Source organism: Protopterus annectens, chromosome 2.part1 (genome assembly GCF_019279795.1).
Source record: "Protopterus annectens isolate FY-2018-M chromosome 2.part1, PAN1.0, whole genome shotgun sequence".
In the NCBI taxonomy this organism is placed as follows: Eukaryota; Metazoa; Chordata; order Ceratodontiformes; family Protopteridae; genus Protopterus; species Protopterus annectens.
In genome coordinates this window covers 1,391,444,130-1,391,461,415 of record NC_056729.1, presented here as the reverse complement: position 1 = coordinate 1,391,461,415, position 17,286 = coordinate 1,391,444,130, and the positions used below count along the sequence as shown (strand labels likewise).

Here is a 17,286-nt window from a genome sequence, read left to right as displayed (position 1 = left end):
CTCTAACATCTCTCTCCATTAGTTAGTTCTACTTGCTGGTTTGATACAAATTACTAAACTGTATAAAATATTTGTCATATTATATAGTAAAGTAATCAAAAACAAGAGTTGAATAGTGGTAAGGGACAAGTAATAAAAGGTACAGTGGATTTAAAAAGTGTACACACCCCTGTTAAAATGCAAGGTTTTTGTGATATAAAAAGTGAGACCACAATAAATCATTTCCAAACTTTTCCCACCTTTATTATGACCTATAACCTGTACAATTCAATTGAAAAACAAACAGAGGAAAAAATATAAAAACAAAAAACATACAATAAGCTGGTTGCATGAGTATGCATACCCTTAAACTAATACTTTGTTGAAGCACCTTTTGATTTAATTACAGCATTCAATCATTATATCATTATATTTATATATATATATATATATATATATATATATATATATATATATATATATATATATATATATATATATATATATATATAATCTACTATAGTATTATAGCAGGTATACAGCATACATCACATTTTGGGAAGTTCCAAGGCAGGTGGAACTACTCATTGGACTATGTCCGAGGTACATAATGAAAGAGGAGACAAATTCCTGCAGAAAAGATGCGATATACTGCAGGATGAATGGATGGGGGATGGGGTTACCAGCCCTACATTACCGAAGGGAGGGAACTGCTTGTGCCAGGGATGAATTTTTAAGGATAAAAGAAAACTCGCAGTTGAGTTTTTATGTAGAGGAGGGCGGAGTGTTCCTTTAAATGAACAAAATAGCCATAACCAAGCTATACAGCATACAATGAGGATATCAAAAAGTGTCATTTATTCTTTGTAGGAAAAGTGAACCTTAATTAACGAACCAGAGTTTTTCCCTAGTGGTTAAGTAGCTGGTGTGTGTGTGTGTGTGTGTGTATGTATATATATATATATATATATATATATATATATATATATATATATACATATATGTTGTGTGTAATTATATGTATAATATTTATATTTAAATATGTGTGTAGGTTTCACCCAGTGAACCAGACTGTAGAGTTGGGGGTTATTTTTGCCCCAGTTATTTAAAGGTTTAATATGCTTGTGCATCTTATTGTTCATTACGACAGATAACTACTAGAAATGGAACAGCTCTCAGTAATGAGTACACAGTAACTGAACTTTGGTTAAATGTCTCTTACATAGTGTCTCAGTATGTAGTACTTCAGTTCCTTGCACACACTTGCAGCAGTCATATATGCACATGGGCATAGGCAGAAAATAACTAAAAACAAAATATTTTATACCGATTATGTTGTTGTAGTCTGTCAAAGACAACAAGCGTTTCATCATCTTACTTTGAAACTCAAGAAATTTGATGCTGTTTTTTTATGTAGCAGGTATTTGTGCTACTTTTTTATTGTATTAACTTGCATGAAATTGATTTTACTAACATGCCCATAGATTTATAAAGGAATTGTTTTGATCCATTACTTTTCTTAGTGACACACTGAATGTGGTAGCATCAGATCACCGTTCCTTCAGTACAAAACAGAAAGCTATGGGTAAGGATGACTTCACTAAAATACCACATGGAGTCGCAGGTGTGCAAGACAGAATGACTGTCATCTGGGAAAAAGCTGTGGTATGTAAAAATGCATGCAAAATAATGTAGAAAAGCAAATGTCCATAATGTTGTTTAGTTGGTGTCAAAGGCACATCCATTAACTTACAACGTTGGTTTGATATTGTTTCTTGCTATTTCTACTGTTGGCTTTCACCTTCAATCTTACTTAAATCTTATTTAAAGCTTGCACCATAAAAATATCGATTTTGAAGGCAGGTATGGATTATATCTCAAAATTATTTATTGGATAAGCTTTGAGTCCTGCTTGTCTAACAACTTGCACCTCTGTTCACTTACTAAAATATGGCCTTATGCCTATCCTTAAATTGGTCTTTATTAATTTATCGAAGGTTCATTCCCGTGAACCTTTGTTCATCGAACCATATGCAGCAAATGCTCACTTCTGGGAATGTTCAGTTCAATGAATTACTTTCCCAGTTAAAATAATGAGTTACCCAGCATTCAGATCATCACACAAAGTATATTATTTCAAACCCACACAGGTTGGGGACTGCACCCCCCCCCGCCTCCTATTGTGGGGAGCTGCACCCCCAACACCCATCGTAACTATATATACTAACTCTGAAATCGCACTGCATTGAGGAAGAGGGCAAATTTCTGATTCTGGGCAACTCTTTACTTTCCCTGGGAAAGTCATTCATTGAACTTAACATTTGTGGAAGTGAATGTTCCCTGTATATGGTTTGATGAATGAAGGTTTGTGAAAATGAACCTTCAATAAAGTAATATAGACCCCCATTAAATTCAGGCACTGTTTTGGATCTTTTTTACTAAGACTATTCCAATCACCGACTGCTGCTTCTATAAAATAATATATATTCTTCTGTGGGGGTGTGAGAGTCAGTGTAATATCAAATAAACATGTATATACCCAAGTGAGGTTTTCTTCAGATCTGCTCATATTCCTTTGAGGGCCTCTTCTAATATTTTGCCAACATTCTATGAACATTTGGTTGATATGTAGGGAATTTGCATATCCATCATTGCTAGGAGGCTTCTTCAGTTCTTCTCACTGCTCCCATTTCTTCACATCTCACATCAGTGTTAGAGTAATATTATTTACATAGTGTCTGACGTTCGACAACCAAGTGGGAGGTTGGCATAATGGTTAAGGTGTTCACATTATAGATGCAAGGTGCAGGGTTTAAATCTGAAATGGGGTAATTGGCTAGGCTTAAAATGGTCCGTAAGAGCAATTAGCCTAGTACTAATCTATGAGCCTATAATTTGAGTTCCTTCAGCAATTTTCTATCAGAACTTAATTAAACATTATATTGTGATCATGTTAATCCATTTCCACTTTGTCTACCATGAGTAAATTTGATTTAGAATGCTTTATCTTGTTATACCTTTTTTAAGTAAATTGGTAACCAAGAGTTAGATGAAATACAGGAAAAGGATGAAATAGTAAAGCTTAGTAATGACAAAACTTCAAAGGAGGCAGTAAAAGACTTGGAAAACAGTAGAAATCCCCTAGTTCCAACTAAGTGTTTAAGGAGGGTACTAATAATGATGCAACTCCTCAAAGCATGGTTACGAGTCACTAAGAAAATTACCAAAATTTGTTTCAGTAACTTCACTACTTACAAATAATAAAGCCTTAGTAGCACCTTAATCAGTATCAATTTTGTTATCCTCTGAGTTTGTATCAGATTCAGGGATTTCAGTGCTGGATCATCATAGAGTAGTGTTTAATCAGTCTAGGACAATCATAACTGCATTTGATTTCATCCCTTCATCCCCTGTGTTATTGTAACCTTTTTTCCATTTATTACAAAATGTTAGTGAGTGCGTGAGAATTTCAGTGTAGGTCAGAAAGCAGTACTGAAATGTCAGGGACCCATATGTGTACCTGTTTTGGATCAACATAATTCTCTTGGATAGAACAAACAAACTTTTGCTGGCACTTGTTAATGTTCAAACAGTTAAAAACAAGAAAGAAAACAGATCTCTTGTCTCTGTACCATCTATTGAAGAAGAGGGATTTTATATGATGCTGTTCAATTTCTTCCCCTAACTGAATCCTGATAGGAATTCTTCCCATCAGTCTACACTTTTTTCCACAATGGATACATTAAATTTTAAGGCAGATGTTTTCATGTGACCTGTAGGACATCCCTCTTCACATGAGTAAAATACACAGAGAAATAAGCCCCCCCCCCAAATCAAGTAAACCCCACCTAGAAAATTCCTTTATATAAGCTTACTTGTACTACACCCCTTTGGTTCAAAACCATTGCAAGTAAAATTGTATAATCTCATGTAGATAGATGACTATTGTAATCCAACTTTCGACATGCTGCATTCTAACTTTCTAAAATTAATTAGTCATATTCTTGATCAGAAATCACCTAAACACATTTATTAACTTTTCTTAAGTACGTGTATCCTGCTGCACAATTTTATATATGACTCATTCAAATGAGTTTCCAAAACCACTGCTTCCTCCTCCTCCCGCTTCCCATTTCAGCCAATGCAATTTAAATAACATGTGCACAACATTATTATTAAAGTAGGAAGAATGGGGTGTTATAATGATATGTGGCATTTGGATAATGTATACTGGGCATTGCAGATAACTTTTGTGTATTAAAAATGAGCTAAAAATGCTGAAACATAAAAATAAGTGTGGTCATATAATACAAATTGGGTGGTATAAAGCAAATAGGAATTAGAGATAGAGTAATTTGTATAATTTATTTTTTATTTTGTTTTCATTTTTCAGTATGTTTTACTACACACACACACACACACACACACACACACACACACACACACACACACACACACACACACTAGATAATAGGTATAAAATGTGTGTATGTATGCGTGTATACATATATATTCCTTTTACATACAACCTTCATATTTTGTTTATTGTGATTTTATGGAAAAATTAAATTAAAAATTTGATTAACGGTGTTCAGATAAATGTACCTAAACACTGTTTTGCTCTCTCACTGAATTTTGCTATTTAGGTCAATTAGCATAAGAATAGTTCCATACCTTATTTGTAGCACAAATTTTTGTGTTGATTAGCATTGCTCTGAATATCAGCTGTGACAAAAGGCACAGATTGTATCCTATAGCAGTGACCTTCATTTTTGTTTTGGTTTGTTTTAAACATTAGCAGTGTTAGCAGTTACAGACTATTCTAAATTACATTTGATAGCATAGTTTTCTTTGTTATTTGATGTGTTCAGCATCTTAGACATGTTATAAGCTACTAATTCCATTACTGAATACTCGCATTGCCATTATTGTGGATTTGTATGCATGCATACTTCTATTTTATCCTGATTTTTATAAGTATTGGTTCATTCTTGGATCTCTGCCCCTGCCTGTGTGTGCACACTTTATCCTCTAACACTTTTAACATTAGTCACCCTTCTCTGCTTTCCTCTCCTCTCTACTTTTCCTGTCACCTGATTTTTCCCTTTAAACTATCCATTACTCTACTAACTGTATTTCCCTTTATGTTCTCTCCTAACTTCACTCTACTTTGCTAAACTTCCTTGCCTAGCTCAGTTAGCACATAGAGTATATCCTAGTTGGTTAACCTCTCCCTTCTCCTCTCTTTTTTTTATCATAGGATGCCTTTCACCTTGCCACTGACTACATCTCTAACCTACTGACCTCATTGTGATCATACAGGATACATTTGGCTCGTGTGGTAATGAAATACCTCAGTCACAGGAATCCTGCCAGCTCTAACAGAAAAAACTTTAACTCTTAATGTGTGTACACCCTGCAGCTTTAATACTGTTTCTCTTTCTGTGGACTCTGCCAGCTCTTAGTACATCACCACACTAAACTCTAGCTCCTCTCTCCTTCCTCTCCTGACATTGACTCTTCAGCCTCTGCGTTATACTCCCTAGGTAGTAGGTATCTTTATCTTTTTTCTCTGCTAAACATTATCTTTTCTGTGTCCTAAATTAATGTCTGTACCCCCACTGCCCAATAGCTAAGTAGCACTAACCTTTCTCTACCGTCTTCCCTCTTCCCCCTTTATTCACTTCTAGCATTTCCTTTTCTCCCTGCATACCACTTTTTTTTTACTAAGACTACAATTGACACCACTTCATAGCCCGAAAATTTTAAGAGGTTTCCCTGCAGTTCCTTTCTTACTTACTTCAGTGCAACCTACCTGATTGATTGTTTCTGGCATCCTTCTCAACTTGGGCCAACCCGCTCTGTTTGCCCTCGTTACACTCATGCTCACTCAGCTCCCCTACCCTATCCTCATTTCCACCCACCCCAAATACTTTAGATTTATACTTTTATCACTTTAACCCCCCAGACCTCCTCTTCCTGTGCTAGACCTACAATCACATCTCTGTACCCACTCTAGCCACACCCACTCCTTAACTGCAAATACTGACCTTTTACCATGCACACCCTTCACCTCCTCATACCGCTGTCATCTCTCCCTCCCTTCACACCCACTCAGAAACATCACTTATCCTTTTTCCAACTAACTTTTCATCTCACCTGTAGGTTGTTCATTACACATCCTCAGCATATACTCACAACCTAAGCCTCCTCCTCTATGCAGTCTTGAATATTCTTAATAACTAACCTCCCCATTTCTTTGTAACCTTCTCCCTTCCCCCACTTATTTCCCTCCCAACATTCTCACTCATCAACTCACATCATTTTACTCATCTTCACCACTACAACTCTTCTTCTTCTGCTCTCACACTTGTCCTCTTATCATATTACACTTTCTCTGAAAACAATCCTCCTTCACACTTATAAACTCACAACACCTTTGAAATAACTCCCTCTCTACTCAGCCTCACTAATCTGCTCATTCTCAAGATCAAACTAGTTCTACACCCATTTCACCCCCTAAAAACAGAGCCAAATACCCAACCTTATACTCTAAAATTCCTTGTCTTACTCTCATCCACACAAGGCTATTCCTATCTGGGGATGTCTTCCCTAACCCTGGCCCCCTCACTCTTACCCCTCCTGATACGCCCCGTCCCAACTCCCCCTCCAATTTGCTAACACTATACTCCCAATGCATATGCAGCAGCCTTAATAAGGTCAGTGAATTCCACTCTTGGATTGCCCAACATTCCCCTTGACATAATAACTCTAACTGAAATATGGCTTAAAGCCCACAACTCTGACAACATAATCATTCCTCCAGAATATATCATCTTCCATCTAGACAGGGTACCCAAAAAAGGTGGAGGTGTAGCCATACTGTATACTGACCAACTTAACATATGCCCTATCAACAAAATTATTCCTCCCAAATATATCATCTTCCATCTAGACAGGGTACCCAAAAAAGGTGGAGGTGTAGCCATACTTTATACTGACCAACTTTACATATCCTCTATCAACATCTCCCTCCCCAGCTTTCAACCAGCAGTCAACTGCAAACTTAATAGCCACAAAAAATAGCAATTGCTAGCATCTATATTCCTCCTGGCAATAATATTCCTATACTTGAACCAATTCTGTCCTGGTTAAGTTACTCCATACCTTATGAAACTATAGTACTGGGTGATGTCAACATTGATTGGCAAACTCTCACTCCCAGCTACCTTAACTCCACTATAAATTTGCATTACTTCACTCAACTCATCACAACCCCAACCCACCTGAGTAAGCCAATCAACTCTGGCACAATCCTAGACTGGATCCTTGTCTCCAGTCCTTACCTTTACCATAAGCCCAAAACTCTATCTGAGTCTTTAAGTGACCACTCCCCTATTTGCATTCAAAGATATGCCCTACAACACTGCAAATCACACAGATACAAAGACAAATGTACCCTATCCATATTCAGTCCGGTGGCATTTTATGATACACTGTCCTCCATAAATTGGTCTTCCCTTCTCCACTTACCCACTCGACGAAGCAGTACACAAATTCAGTACTGCATTCCTAGATATTTTCAACTCACTGGCTCCCCGTAGAAAACTAAAATAAAATCCCATCCTGCACCATGGCTAACAAAGTCCACCTGCTCGCTAATGCACGATTCAGACAAGGCTTGGAAAAAGCAGTTAAAATTCAAATCCCAGACTAACCTCCTAAACTACAAACAACTCCATAACCTCACCAAAAAGCAGGTTACCAGCAGCATGAAAAACTTTTGCCAAAAATCCCAAACAAACCACCACAAGAATCCCCAAAAATTTTGGAATAACACAAATAAAATTCTCTATCCTGGCAGCCCTAGCTCTCCTAACCCTCTTCCTAACAACCCTCCTCTGGAAACTGCCACCACATTTAACTCCTACTTTATTGACTCCATCTCCAAACTAACCCTAAACAATGACACCACTAACCCCCCCAATCCTCCTCCTCCCACAACTTCTACATCTACCTTCACACCCAAATCGGTCCCACTACCTACATAAAAACTCTTCTGAGTAAACTTAAGCCATACTCTTCCTCAGTGGATAATCTGCTACCCTACTTCCTAAAGCTCATTGCTAGCTCTTTAGGTTACCCAGTTTTTATCCTAATTAACCATTCTATCCAGGAATTTTCTGTCCCCACGACAATGTTATCTCATTCCGATCCACAAGGGAGGACACTCCAGTGACCTCTTAGACTACTGTCCCATAACCATACTATGCCCCCTTTCTGTGTTACTAGAGAAATGCATTCATTAGCTGCTCCTGGATTATCTACTACAGGAAAGCCTACTCACACTCATCCAGCACGGTTTCCACCCTAACCATAGCACTACAGCTGCCCTAATTTGTTTCACCCTATTGCACCTGCCAGAGACAATAATAAACTAGTCTCCTGTCTATTCATTGATCTCCCCAAAGATTTTGACACTGTCTCCCACCCTAAGCTCCTTAACAAACTGTCTGACCTCAATATCCCTAACCTTTCCCCCTCATGATTCTCTAGCTCCCTCACAAACAGGAAGCAATCTGTCAAATGTATCTGCTCTTACTCTGCCTTTCTCCCTGTAGGTACTGGAGTACCACAAGGATCCATTCTTGGACCACTACTATTCAACATTTTCACTAACTGTCTTCACACCTCCAGCACTTAATCCACGCTCATACAATACACTGATGACTCTGCTATCATCTCTACCTCTGACAATGTCTCGGACCTCCACTCACTCACTCAAAACTCCTTTCTCTCTGTTGAAAACTGGCTAAGAACCAACTCAATCTTAATCCTAAAAAAACAAAACACCTCCTATTTCTCCCAAAGTCCCTTTCTCATCATAAGTCATCATTTACCATCTCAGCCCTTAACAACACTGTCATAAATGTCAACACACACACACACACACACACACACACACACACACACACACACACACACACACACACACACACACACTAAACTATCGGGGTCCGATCATCGATGATCAACTAAAAAAGACACATCAAAAGCTAAGACTGCTTTACAGACATAAAAAATACCTCACAAATGACTCTAGACTCTTGCCTATGTGTATCTTTTTCCTAGCCCCACCTATCCTGACCAACTTACAATCCTTTCTAAAGAGCAAGCTCGAACTTACGTACACAACAATTGTCAGATTCACTGCAAATCAGCCTTACATCTCTCATCATTGCTTTCCTTACTTACTTTAAACTGTCTTGAATTCCCCCATCATCTCTTACTCTGCCAACTGTCCATTATTCACTCCATCCTCAACAAACCCAGCTCCTGCTCCTCCATCTCCTTTCTCAGATCCCTGTTCATCCGCACCCGCTCTCTTAGAATTTCTGAGCAATTTCTCCTAGCAATCCATAAGCCAAAAAGAACAATAGGACAAAACTTATATAGCTACTCAGTGGCTCTAGCATGGAATAAACTCCCACTGAGTATTAGAAATCTTCCCCACACACAAAGTTTCAAAAAATAACTTACTGAAACCATACTAAAATCGTGGGTCTGTACATGCCAAAGCCCTAATTAACTCATTTACTGTACTTATTTTCCACCTTTCCTCAATATACCTCTTAACCTCTTAGTGCAAGAAATCTGGACAAAGCCATAAATAATGGGGAGAAAAAGGCCCAAAATAGGGACAATTTTTAAATATTGCTCTTACAAACTTAGAAAGTTGATAGAATAACATGTTTTGAGTTGGCAAGAATTTTCTAAAGGGAATGAAGTCTGAAACTCAAAATGTCGGTCATTGTTTTCTGAGTTAAATCTTTAATGACGTGCAAATGATTTGCCAGAAAACCACACATTTATGAACAAATGGACCAAAAATATGTGGCAAAAATCTGGACATTCTGCAAAAATCTGTACAGTTGAGAGGTATGATCCTCATGCTCTTATCCTTAGACTAACTTCTCCCTTCTAAACTCTACTGAACATATTCCTCTGCTTACTTACCTGCACTTCCCCTTACTGTTCCTCTTCCTGCAATTTCTTTTATCTAACCACCTTTAACTGCTACTAGCTTCCTCTTTTCTTCCTACTGATGTAAGAATTATTGCTAGTACAAAAAACCAGGAAATGCATGGAAAATGGATTGACTGAACTGTTTATCACATTAAAGCCTGATGTTGTAGGATTTTATTCCTGTTACTCAAGTTGTGGTAAGCCTACACAACTACTGTTATTTTTTGATTCTATTCCTCTAGCACTTTACATTTGTCGGGTCCTGACTAGTGCGGTGAATTGATAATTTATTACCGCAGGACCGATCACTTGTTGTTACCAGTTTTAGGTCAGATTATCTTCTGTTATAACACTGACAGCTTACTACTATTTTCACTGTTTATTATTGTCTATGCATGCTCCGATCCGATGGGGATCGGTTCCTTGTTTTTAGCAGCCTACATAGTGGTGGTTTTAGAGTTTGACTGAATTGTCTACAACACCAAAACCTGGTGTTGTAGGACTTAACATCTATTATTTAAGTCGGAGTAAGCTTAATAACTATTGTTAGTTCTCGACTCTTTTTTTTTAGCATTTTACACTTGTCGGATCCTGACGAGTGCGGTCAATTGGCAATCTATTACCGCAGGACCGATCATTTTTTGGTACTAGTTTTAGATTAGACTAACTTTTGTCATGACACTGACATCTTATTATTTTTTTCATTTTTTTCATTGTTTACTATGTTTCACGCATGCTCCGACCCGACAGGGTTCGGTCTCTGGTTTTTAGTAGTTTATATTCATTTAAAAGAATGGCTTCAGAGTTTTAATGGGAGATTTAGTCCTTACAAGTGTTGTAAGGACATGTTTTATACTTAGAAGTAATATTGTTATTATGTTTTACTGATTGTAATTTTTCTTAATAATCACGCGCATCCTTGTTTGGCGCGTTTTTATGTTTAAAAAGAAACCGATACCAGTGTTATTTTGTACTCTGAGGAAGCTACATCAGGGGTTGTAGCGAAAACGTTGCTTGTTTTTCAATAAAAGGTGCGTTAAGACTAAATATCGTGGAGTGGACTTTGTGGCTTTCTGATCACCTTGATACAGTCTGTTTTTCCTGATGTAAGAATTATGTTTGCACCACAGTCTAGATAAGGTATTTGACGTGTACTTAATCTAACTGTGTTAATCTTGTATTTAAAAACTCGTGTATGTTAAAAATGTCTTGCAACTACTGCTATCTGTAATTGAGAATCTGTATGTACATGGGGCTTTCCTCCCGGACCTCCACTAAAAATGGTCTCTTGTTCATTCAGACATACCCAGTTAACAAATGTCAAAATATAATAAAATAAAAATCATTTTAATAAAGCTATTTCTAAGTGCCATGGGATCTTTTACATCCACCTGAGGTATCACTAAATCCAGCAGTTGGGATCTTTGTTTATTGCTTCATCTGAAGGATGAGATTTCAGGAGTGTAGCGGCCCTCATACTTTGTACTTAAGTGTAAGAAGTGGAAAATACATCCAAACACCCAGTGTGGGAGTGAAACCCACAGTCTTATTTAATAAAATTAAAGGTGACACTGATTATTATTATATTATTGATTTAGAAAGGAAAGGTAAAATGATGCATTCTTTTACAAAAACTCCTGCTCTTTAGACCCCGAAATGTACTCTACAAATTAGACACTATGTTATAGAAAATGAACTCCTTCTGAAGAATTTTGTCAAGAAAAACAGTGTAAAGGAAAACAAGTGAGTTACAATTTGGGTTTAACTGGGAAAGGAAGATCCTGCCTAAAGCCTTCAGAATGACTATCTCCTTTTTACTTTATTTTCCTCAGTACAACTAGAAGGCAAGTTTTAGAGGCATCATTCTGCTTATTAACATATAACTACACAGACATGTTTTGCAGAGAGTAGAGCAAGGGCATACAGTAGAATTTTTCCATGAACCCTGAATGCAGCTTATCCCAGAGACACCCTCATATCAAGTGCATTAACTTTACAGCTGATGGATCACATAGATTCATAGGTGTGTACTAGGCTAATGGCCCTGGAGCCTTTACAAGCCTAGCTCATAGGATTACCCTGGCATTGTGCCACCTGACCTTAGTTCCTAGTGCCTCTGTCAAGTAGAGCCACTGGAGTGATCCCGGTCTGAATTTTCTATTTCTCATCCACTCATCAAGATTTCTCTTGAAGAGGGACAGTGAGGCACTCCGCTTGACATGTATGGGAAGTCTATTCCATAGCATGAGTAGTCTCTGGGTTATGAACCTGTCCCTCCAACTTGTTCTGTTAATTGTGGTAATGAGGTTGAAGTCTCTGGAGCATGTACTGTGGAGGGATTGGGATTTCTTTAGATGTAGCATTTCTAACAGAGCTGGGTCAGACATGGCTTTGTAAGTCAAGCAGAGATCGCCTCTAAGTAGGCGATATGAGACAGAGAATAGTTGGAGTTTTTTGAGTCTGTCCATATAGGACAAGTGGTTAAGGCCTAAGATCCTTTTTGTGAGGTATTTTTCCGGCCTCTCCATTTGTAGGTGTCTAGTGAGGTACATGGCAAATGGGGCATTCTACTTGATGATTGGCCTAATGAGGGAAGAGCAGAGGGAGACAATGACCTCTTTCTTCCTGGATGCAAAACCCTTAGTAATGAGATGTGCCACATAGAAGGACTTTCTGACCACAGTGGCAATGTGGTGGTCAAAAGAGATGTTGCTGTTAACCTGTGTTCCCAGATCTCTTATGACGCTTTCTGTGTTCAGTGGACAACCATCGATTTGGTAATTCATGGGAACCGGGTTTTTCCCAAAAGGGGATGACAACACATTTTTTGGCATTGAGCTTAAGGCCATGGTTCTGACACCAGTCATTGGTCTCAGTGAAGCCTTTCTGTAGGATGTCAACATCACTTGGGGAGTTAATTATGGCTCCCAACATGCAATCCATCTGTGAACTTTATCAGTCAGAGTCCCTTTGTGTTGGCCTGAACATCAGAGAAGTAGACACCAAACAGGAGAGGACCCGGGACTGAACCCTGTGGGACTCCACTCGTGACTGGTCGACAGTTTGACTTGAAGTCAGCTACTTTCACACTGTGGGTTCTATCTTTGAGCCAGTTTGCAACTCACCTAGTGATATAGGGGAAATTCACCCCAGGGATCATGTCAGTCGCCCTGCTAGACAGAAGTCCAGGGAAGTAAATAGTGTGGGAAGAAATAGCCAGGGAATTGTTATGGCTAGGCTTGTATAGGCCCTAGGGCCGATAGCCTAGTAGCAACCTATGAACCTATGCCTAGCTTAGTGAGTTTTTCTATGATTCCTGAGTGGGGAATGGTATCAACGGCCTTGGCCAGATCAAGGTAGGCTGTATGAACCACCTTGCCTTCATCCACAGCTCTGGTGACTGACTCAAAGAAGTCGCCCAGGTTGAGCAGTCATGATCTACCCTTCACAAAACCAAACTGTGTGGGATCCAGAGTTTGGAGGATCCCTATATCTTTGTTTATTAGGTCCATGATGATGGTTTCCATAGCTTTGCATATCAGACTTGTCAGGTTAATGGGGCGATAGTTCCCAGGGTCTGTAGTCACTCCTCCTTTGTGGAGAGGGATGACTGTAGCAGTGCACTATTTGGTAGGGACAAAGCCTGAGGTGAGGCTGTGACTGAACAGGACACACAGGTGAGGTGCCATTTCACTCTGTAGTTCATGTAGAACACAGCCAGGGATATTGTCAGGTCCCATAGAAGCTGTATTCTTGGCCTTGGACAGTGCTGTTTTAAGCTGTGCAGCAGTAATACTGGGTGCCTGGCAATCTACTGGTATTATGATTGGTCCTTTGGTGGGGGAGAGAGGAGTAAAGTTGGCACTGAATCTGTTGGCCAGTATATTGGCAATATCTGTTGGCTCGGTATAAGAGGTGCCATTGTGAAACAGCTCCGAGCAAATCTTGGTACTGCCATTGAGATTCTTTACATAACTATAAAAGGCCTTGTGGTTGTCTTTACTATCTGCTGCAATTCTGTTTTCATAGCTAGCTTTAGAGGATTTGATGAGGGATCTCAACTTTTTGTTGAGGCTGATAAGGCAGTTTTTCCAGTCTTGGGATTTCACCTTATTTCTCATCAGTTTCCTCCTTCTGTTGTAGAGTTTGTTTATGGGAGGGGACCACCAGATTGGCTTCCTTTTTTTGGAGGAGAGCATCTTGGTTCTATTGGGTATGGCGAGATCCATGCATTTGTGTACGTGTTCGTACAGGGCATTAGTGTATGATTCGGCGGTCATGCAGCTATTCTCCAATTGCATGGGTGCCGTGAAGTTAGCCACCTCTGTTTTTAGGAGCCCAAAGTTTGCTTTGGAGAAGTGGTTACCTTTGCGGGGGTTGTGGGAGGGATATGGATTTTCAAGGTGATTAGTTTGTGGTCAGATCTAACCAGGGAGGAATTGACTATTGGTACAGAGCAACAGTCACTCATGTTTTTAATGCCCAGGTCAAGAATGTTGCTACCTCTTTTCGGGGTAAGAATGAGCTGGTCCATGGCATTGGAATTAATGAATTCCAGGAAACGTTGGGCAAGTGTATTGGTACATGAGTAGTTTTGCTAGTTAATGGAGGGGTAGTTGAAGTCTCCCAGTATGAGAGTGTTAGGTTGGACCCTAATATTCTCCAGGGTGCTTAGGAACGTAGAGTGTGAGTCTTGTTTCATAGTTGGGGACCTATAGCAGGCTACGACCTGAATCACTGTCTTACCCAATGTTAGCTGCACCTGAAGTATCTTGATGTGTCATGTTGGTCTACCAAGCTGGAGGTGTGTGCATCCTTTATGAATATGGAAACACCACCGCCTTTAGAACTTCGGTCCAATTTCTGGGGCCGAAAGGTATGGAATGAGTTATAGCCTGGTAGTGCAGGGGTGCTATCTGCTGCCTTGAACCTGGTCTCTGTTACAGCACAAATGTTGATGTTCTCCATTTTAAGGAGTGCTTTGAGCGAGTGCAGTTTGAGATTTAGAGACTTCTAGTGTTGAGCAGAATGACCCTCAGATTGCATTTGTTTGTCACTGTTATGGTGGTAATTTGGTCTTTGGAACACCGCCTAAAAAAGGCACTATAGGGATGGCAAGAGCCTTGGCCAGTATCCGGAAGCCCAGGGGTGACATATACAGGCCATCTCTGGCAAAGTATCTAGGTCTGTCAATCATGTCATTACAGGCAGATACTGGATCCCCTTAGAATTACACGAGAAACATAGCCAGTTGTTGAAATCAATCATTTTCTGCTTGTACTGTGGTATCATTCTGGTTGATGGTAGGAGGCTGCAGGTACCTGTTATTTAATTGACCATTTTAAATGTAGAATACTGGAAGTTCGAATGGGGAAGTTCGAAAAATAGGAATGTTGAAGCCGCGGAAATTTAAATTCTTTCCCAGGGAAAGAATTTGGTTGGCTGTTTCTGCGGCTTTGACATTTTCTGTACTGTGGTTCAAAAGTTACAGATCGGGTTAAGGTAAGTGTGTGAGTGTGACGGATGTTGGGGTTAGGGTGCGGATAAGGTAAGTGTGCGAAAGTGATGGATTTTAGGGTTAGGGCACAGGTAAGGTAAGTGTGAGAAAGTGATGGACTTTAGGGTTAGGGTTTGGGTTAAGGTTAGTGCATAGATAGTTGTGGATGTAAGGTGTAGTGTAGGTTTATTAGGTTTTTGGTGTGCCTGTGTTGTGTGTGTGTTTTTCGGAACAGCAAATTTTTTCCCTGGGAAAAAATTCACTGTTCTGAGGTTTCGATGTTGTCATATTTCGAACTTCCAAGTTAGAACATATGGTGTTTGAAATTTTGGAAGTTTGATTATATGACATAGATCCAAGGCTGCTCAGGGCTACGGTCATACCTGTCTGGGCTACATAATCCGAGAGCTCCGCCATGTCTCTTTTCATGTAGTTCAGGGAGGTACGTCTCAGGTCATTCACACCCACATGTACAATGACAGAGTCATATTTGTACCTGTTGTTGAGTGACCTGAGTGAATGCGTTATGTGTCAGATCCTGGCACCTGACAGGCAGCTGACTGTTACTTTCTCCTTATTCAACCTAGTGAGGGGGACATCAGTGTGCCTCACTATCGAATCACCTATGACTAGTGTGTTTGGCATGCTGTTTAGCCTTAGGGGCTTTGGTTGAGTGGCACACTGTTTAGGAGAGTTATATGTCACATGATTAGTGTTGTGTTGTGGTGGTCGAGTGCATTTCTGCCTTGGAGGTCCTTGCTGTTTGTGTAGATTTTTATTGAAAGCCTCCGTGAAGGTGGATGTGTGGTTTGTGTTTTTATGTGAAGGCAGTGCTGGTGTGTGTTCTGGAGGGCTGTGTGTTCCATGTGGTGTGGTGCAAGTGTTGACCTTTTCCTCTTGACCAGCTATTCCGGTCTTGGCTGCAGAGTGCATAGCTTCCAATTTGGATATATAAGTGCATCTCTCGCAAGTCTGAGTGCTGGGAGTTAAGAGGAGAGGGTTGTCAGTGTACATGAGGCAGTTGCTACATTGCCTCCAAGCTCACAAGGCTAACAAGAGAAAGCACAGGGAACTGACCTTTAGACATGTCTGGAGGGGTGGGCATTAATAATAAGTACAGGAGCTGTTTCCTTGTAGAATGTTTAGTGCTGGTAGCACTGTTGTGTGCTACAATAATTGCTACAAGAAGTCTGCTAAAGTGCTAGTAAAAGTGCAGGAGAGCAGAGAACTAGCAGATCTAAGGGAAAATTGAAGAGCCCCGCCCAGAAGCTTACAAAAAGTCCTGGATACAGCAAATCTGTATCTGGACTACACTAGTTCCAGGAAAGGCAGGAAACAGTTTTGTTTTTTTTTAGTAGAAACTGAAGAGACAGAAGATAATGAGATAATGCAATATGCAGAAGCTAAAGGGGTGGGCCTTGCTTTACTATTAACAGTAGAATGAGCTGATGTAATGTGACTGGGGGGGAGTGTCCAGTATCAACTTTGTACCTTGTCCAAAAAAGGCAAGACCTCAAAACCTGTTCAGTATTAGTTAAATCTGAACAAGGGCATAAACTGTACATTGTAGCCTTGGATATGGATGATGCCTATCATTACATTCCTTTACGTTGTCATATACCAAGTTTATTACACTATAAATAATTTGATTGAAAAGACTTCCAGTAATGATGCAGAGATGATTAGTCATGTTCCCCAGTCACTCTAAAAGAAGTTATTTAATATTTTGCTCAAAAGTGTATAAAGTTGAAGGTATTTTATATTTGGTGAATACAGGTTGGAGT

The 17,286-nt window shown here is 39.5% G+C and overlaps 1 protein-coding gene across 3 annotated transcripts in view; it reads left to right on the top strand.

Moving 5' to 3' along the window:
• The window catches only part of DPYSL5 (dihydropyrimidinase like 5), a 1,161,038-nt gene that overhangs the window by 768,800 nt on the left and 374,952 nt on the right, over window positions 1-17,286 (top strand). For all 3 annotated transcript variants that reach the window (XM_044062869.1, XM_044062871.1, XM_044062870.1), the window contains exon 9: window positions 1,503-1,644. In XM_044062869.1, the coding sequence (XP_043918804.1) occupies window positions 1,503-1,644 (142 nt within the window). The remainder of the gene's footprint in view (window positions 1-1,502; window positions 1,645-17,286) is intronic.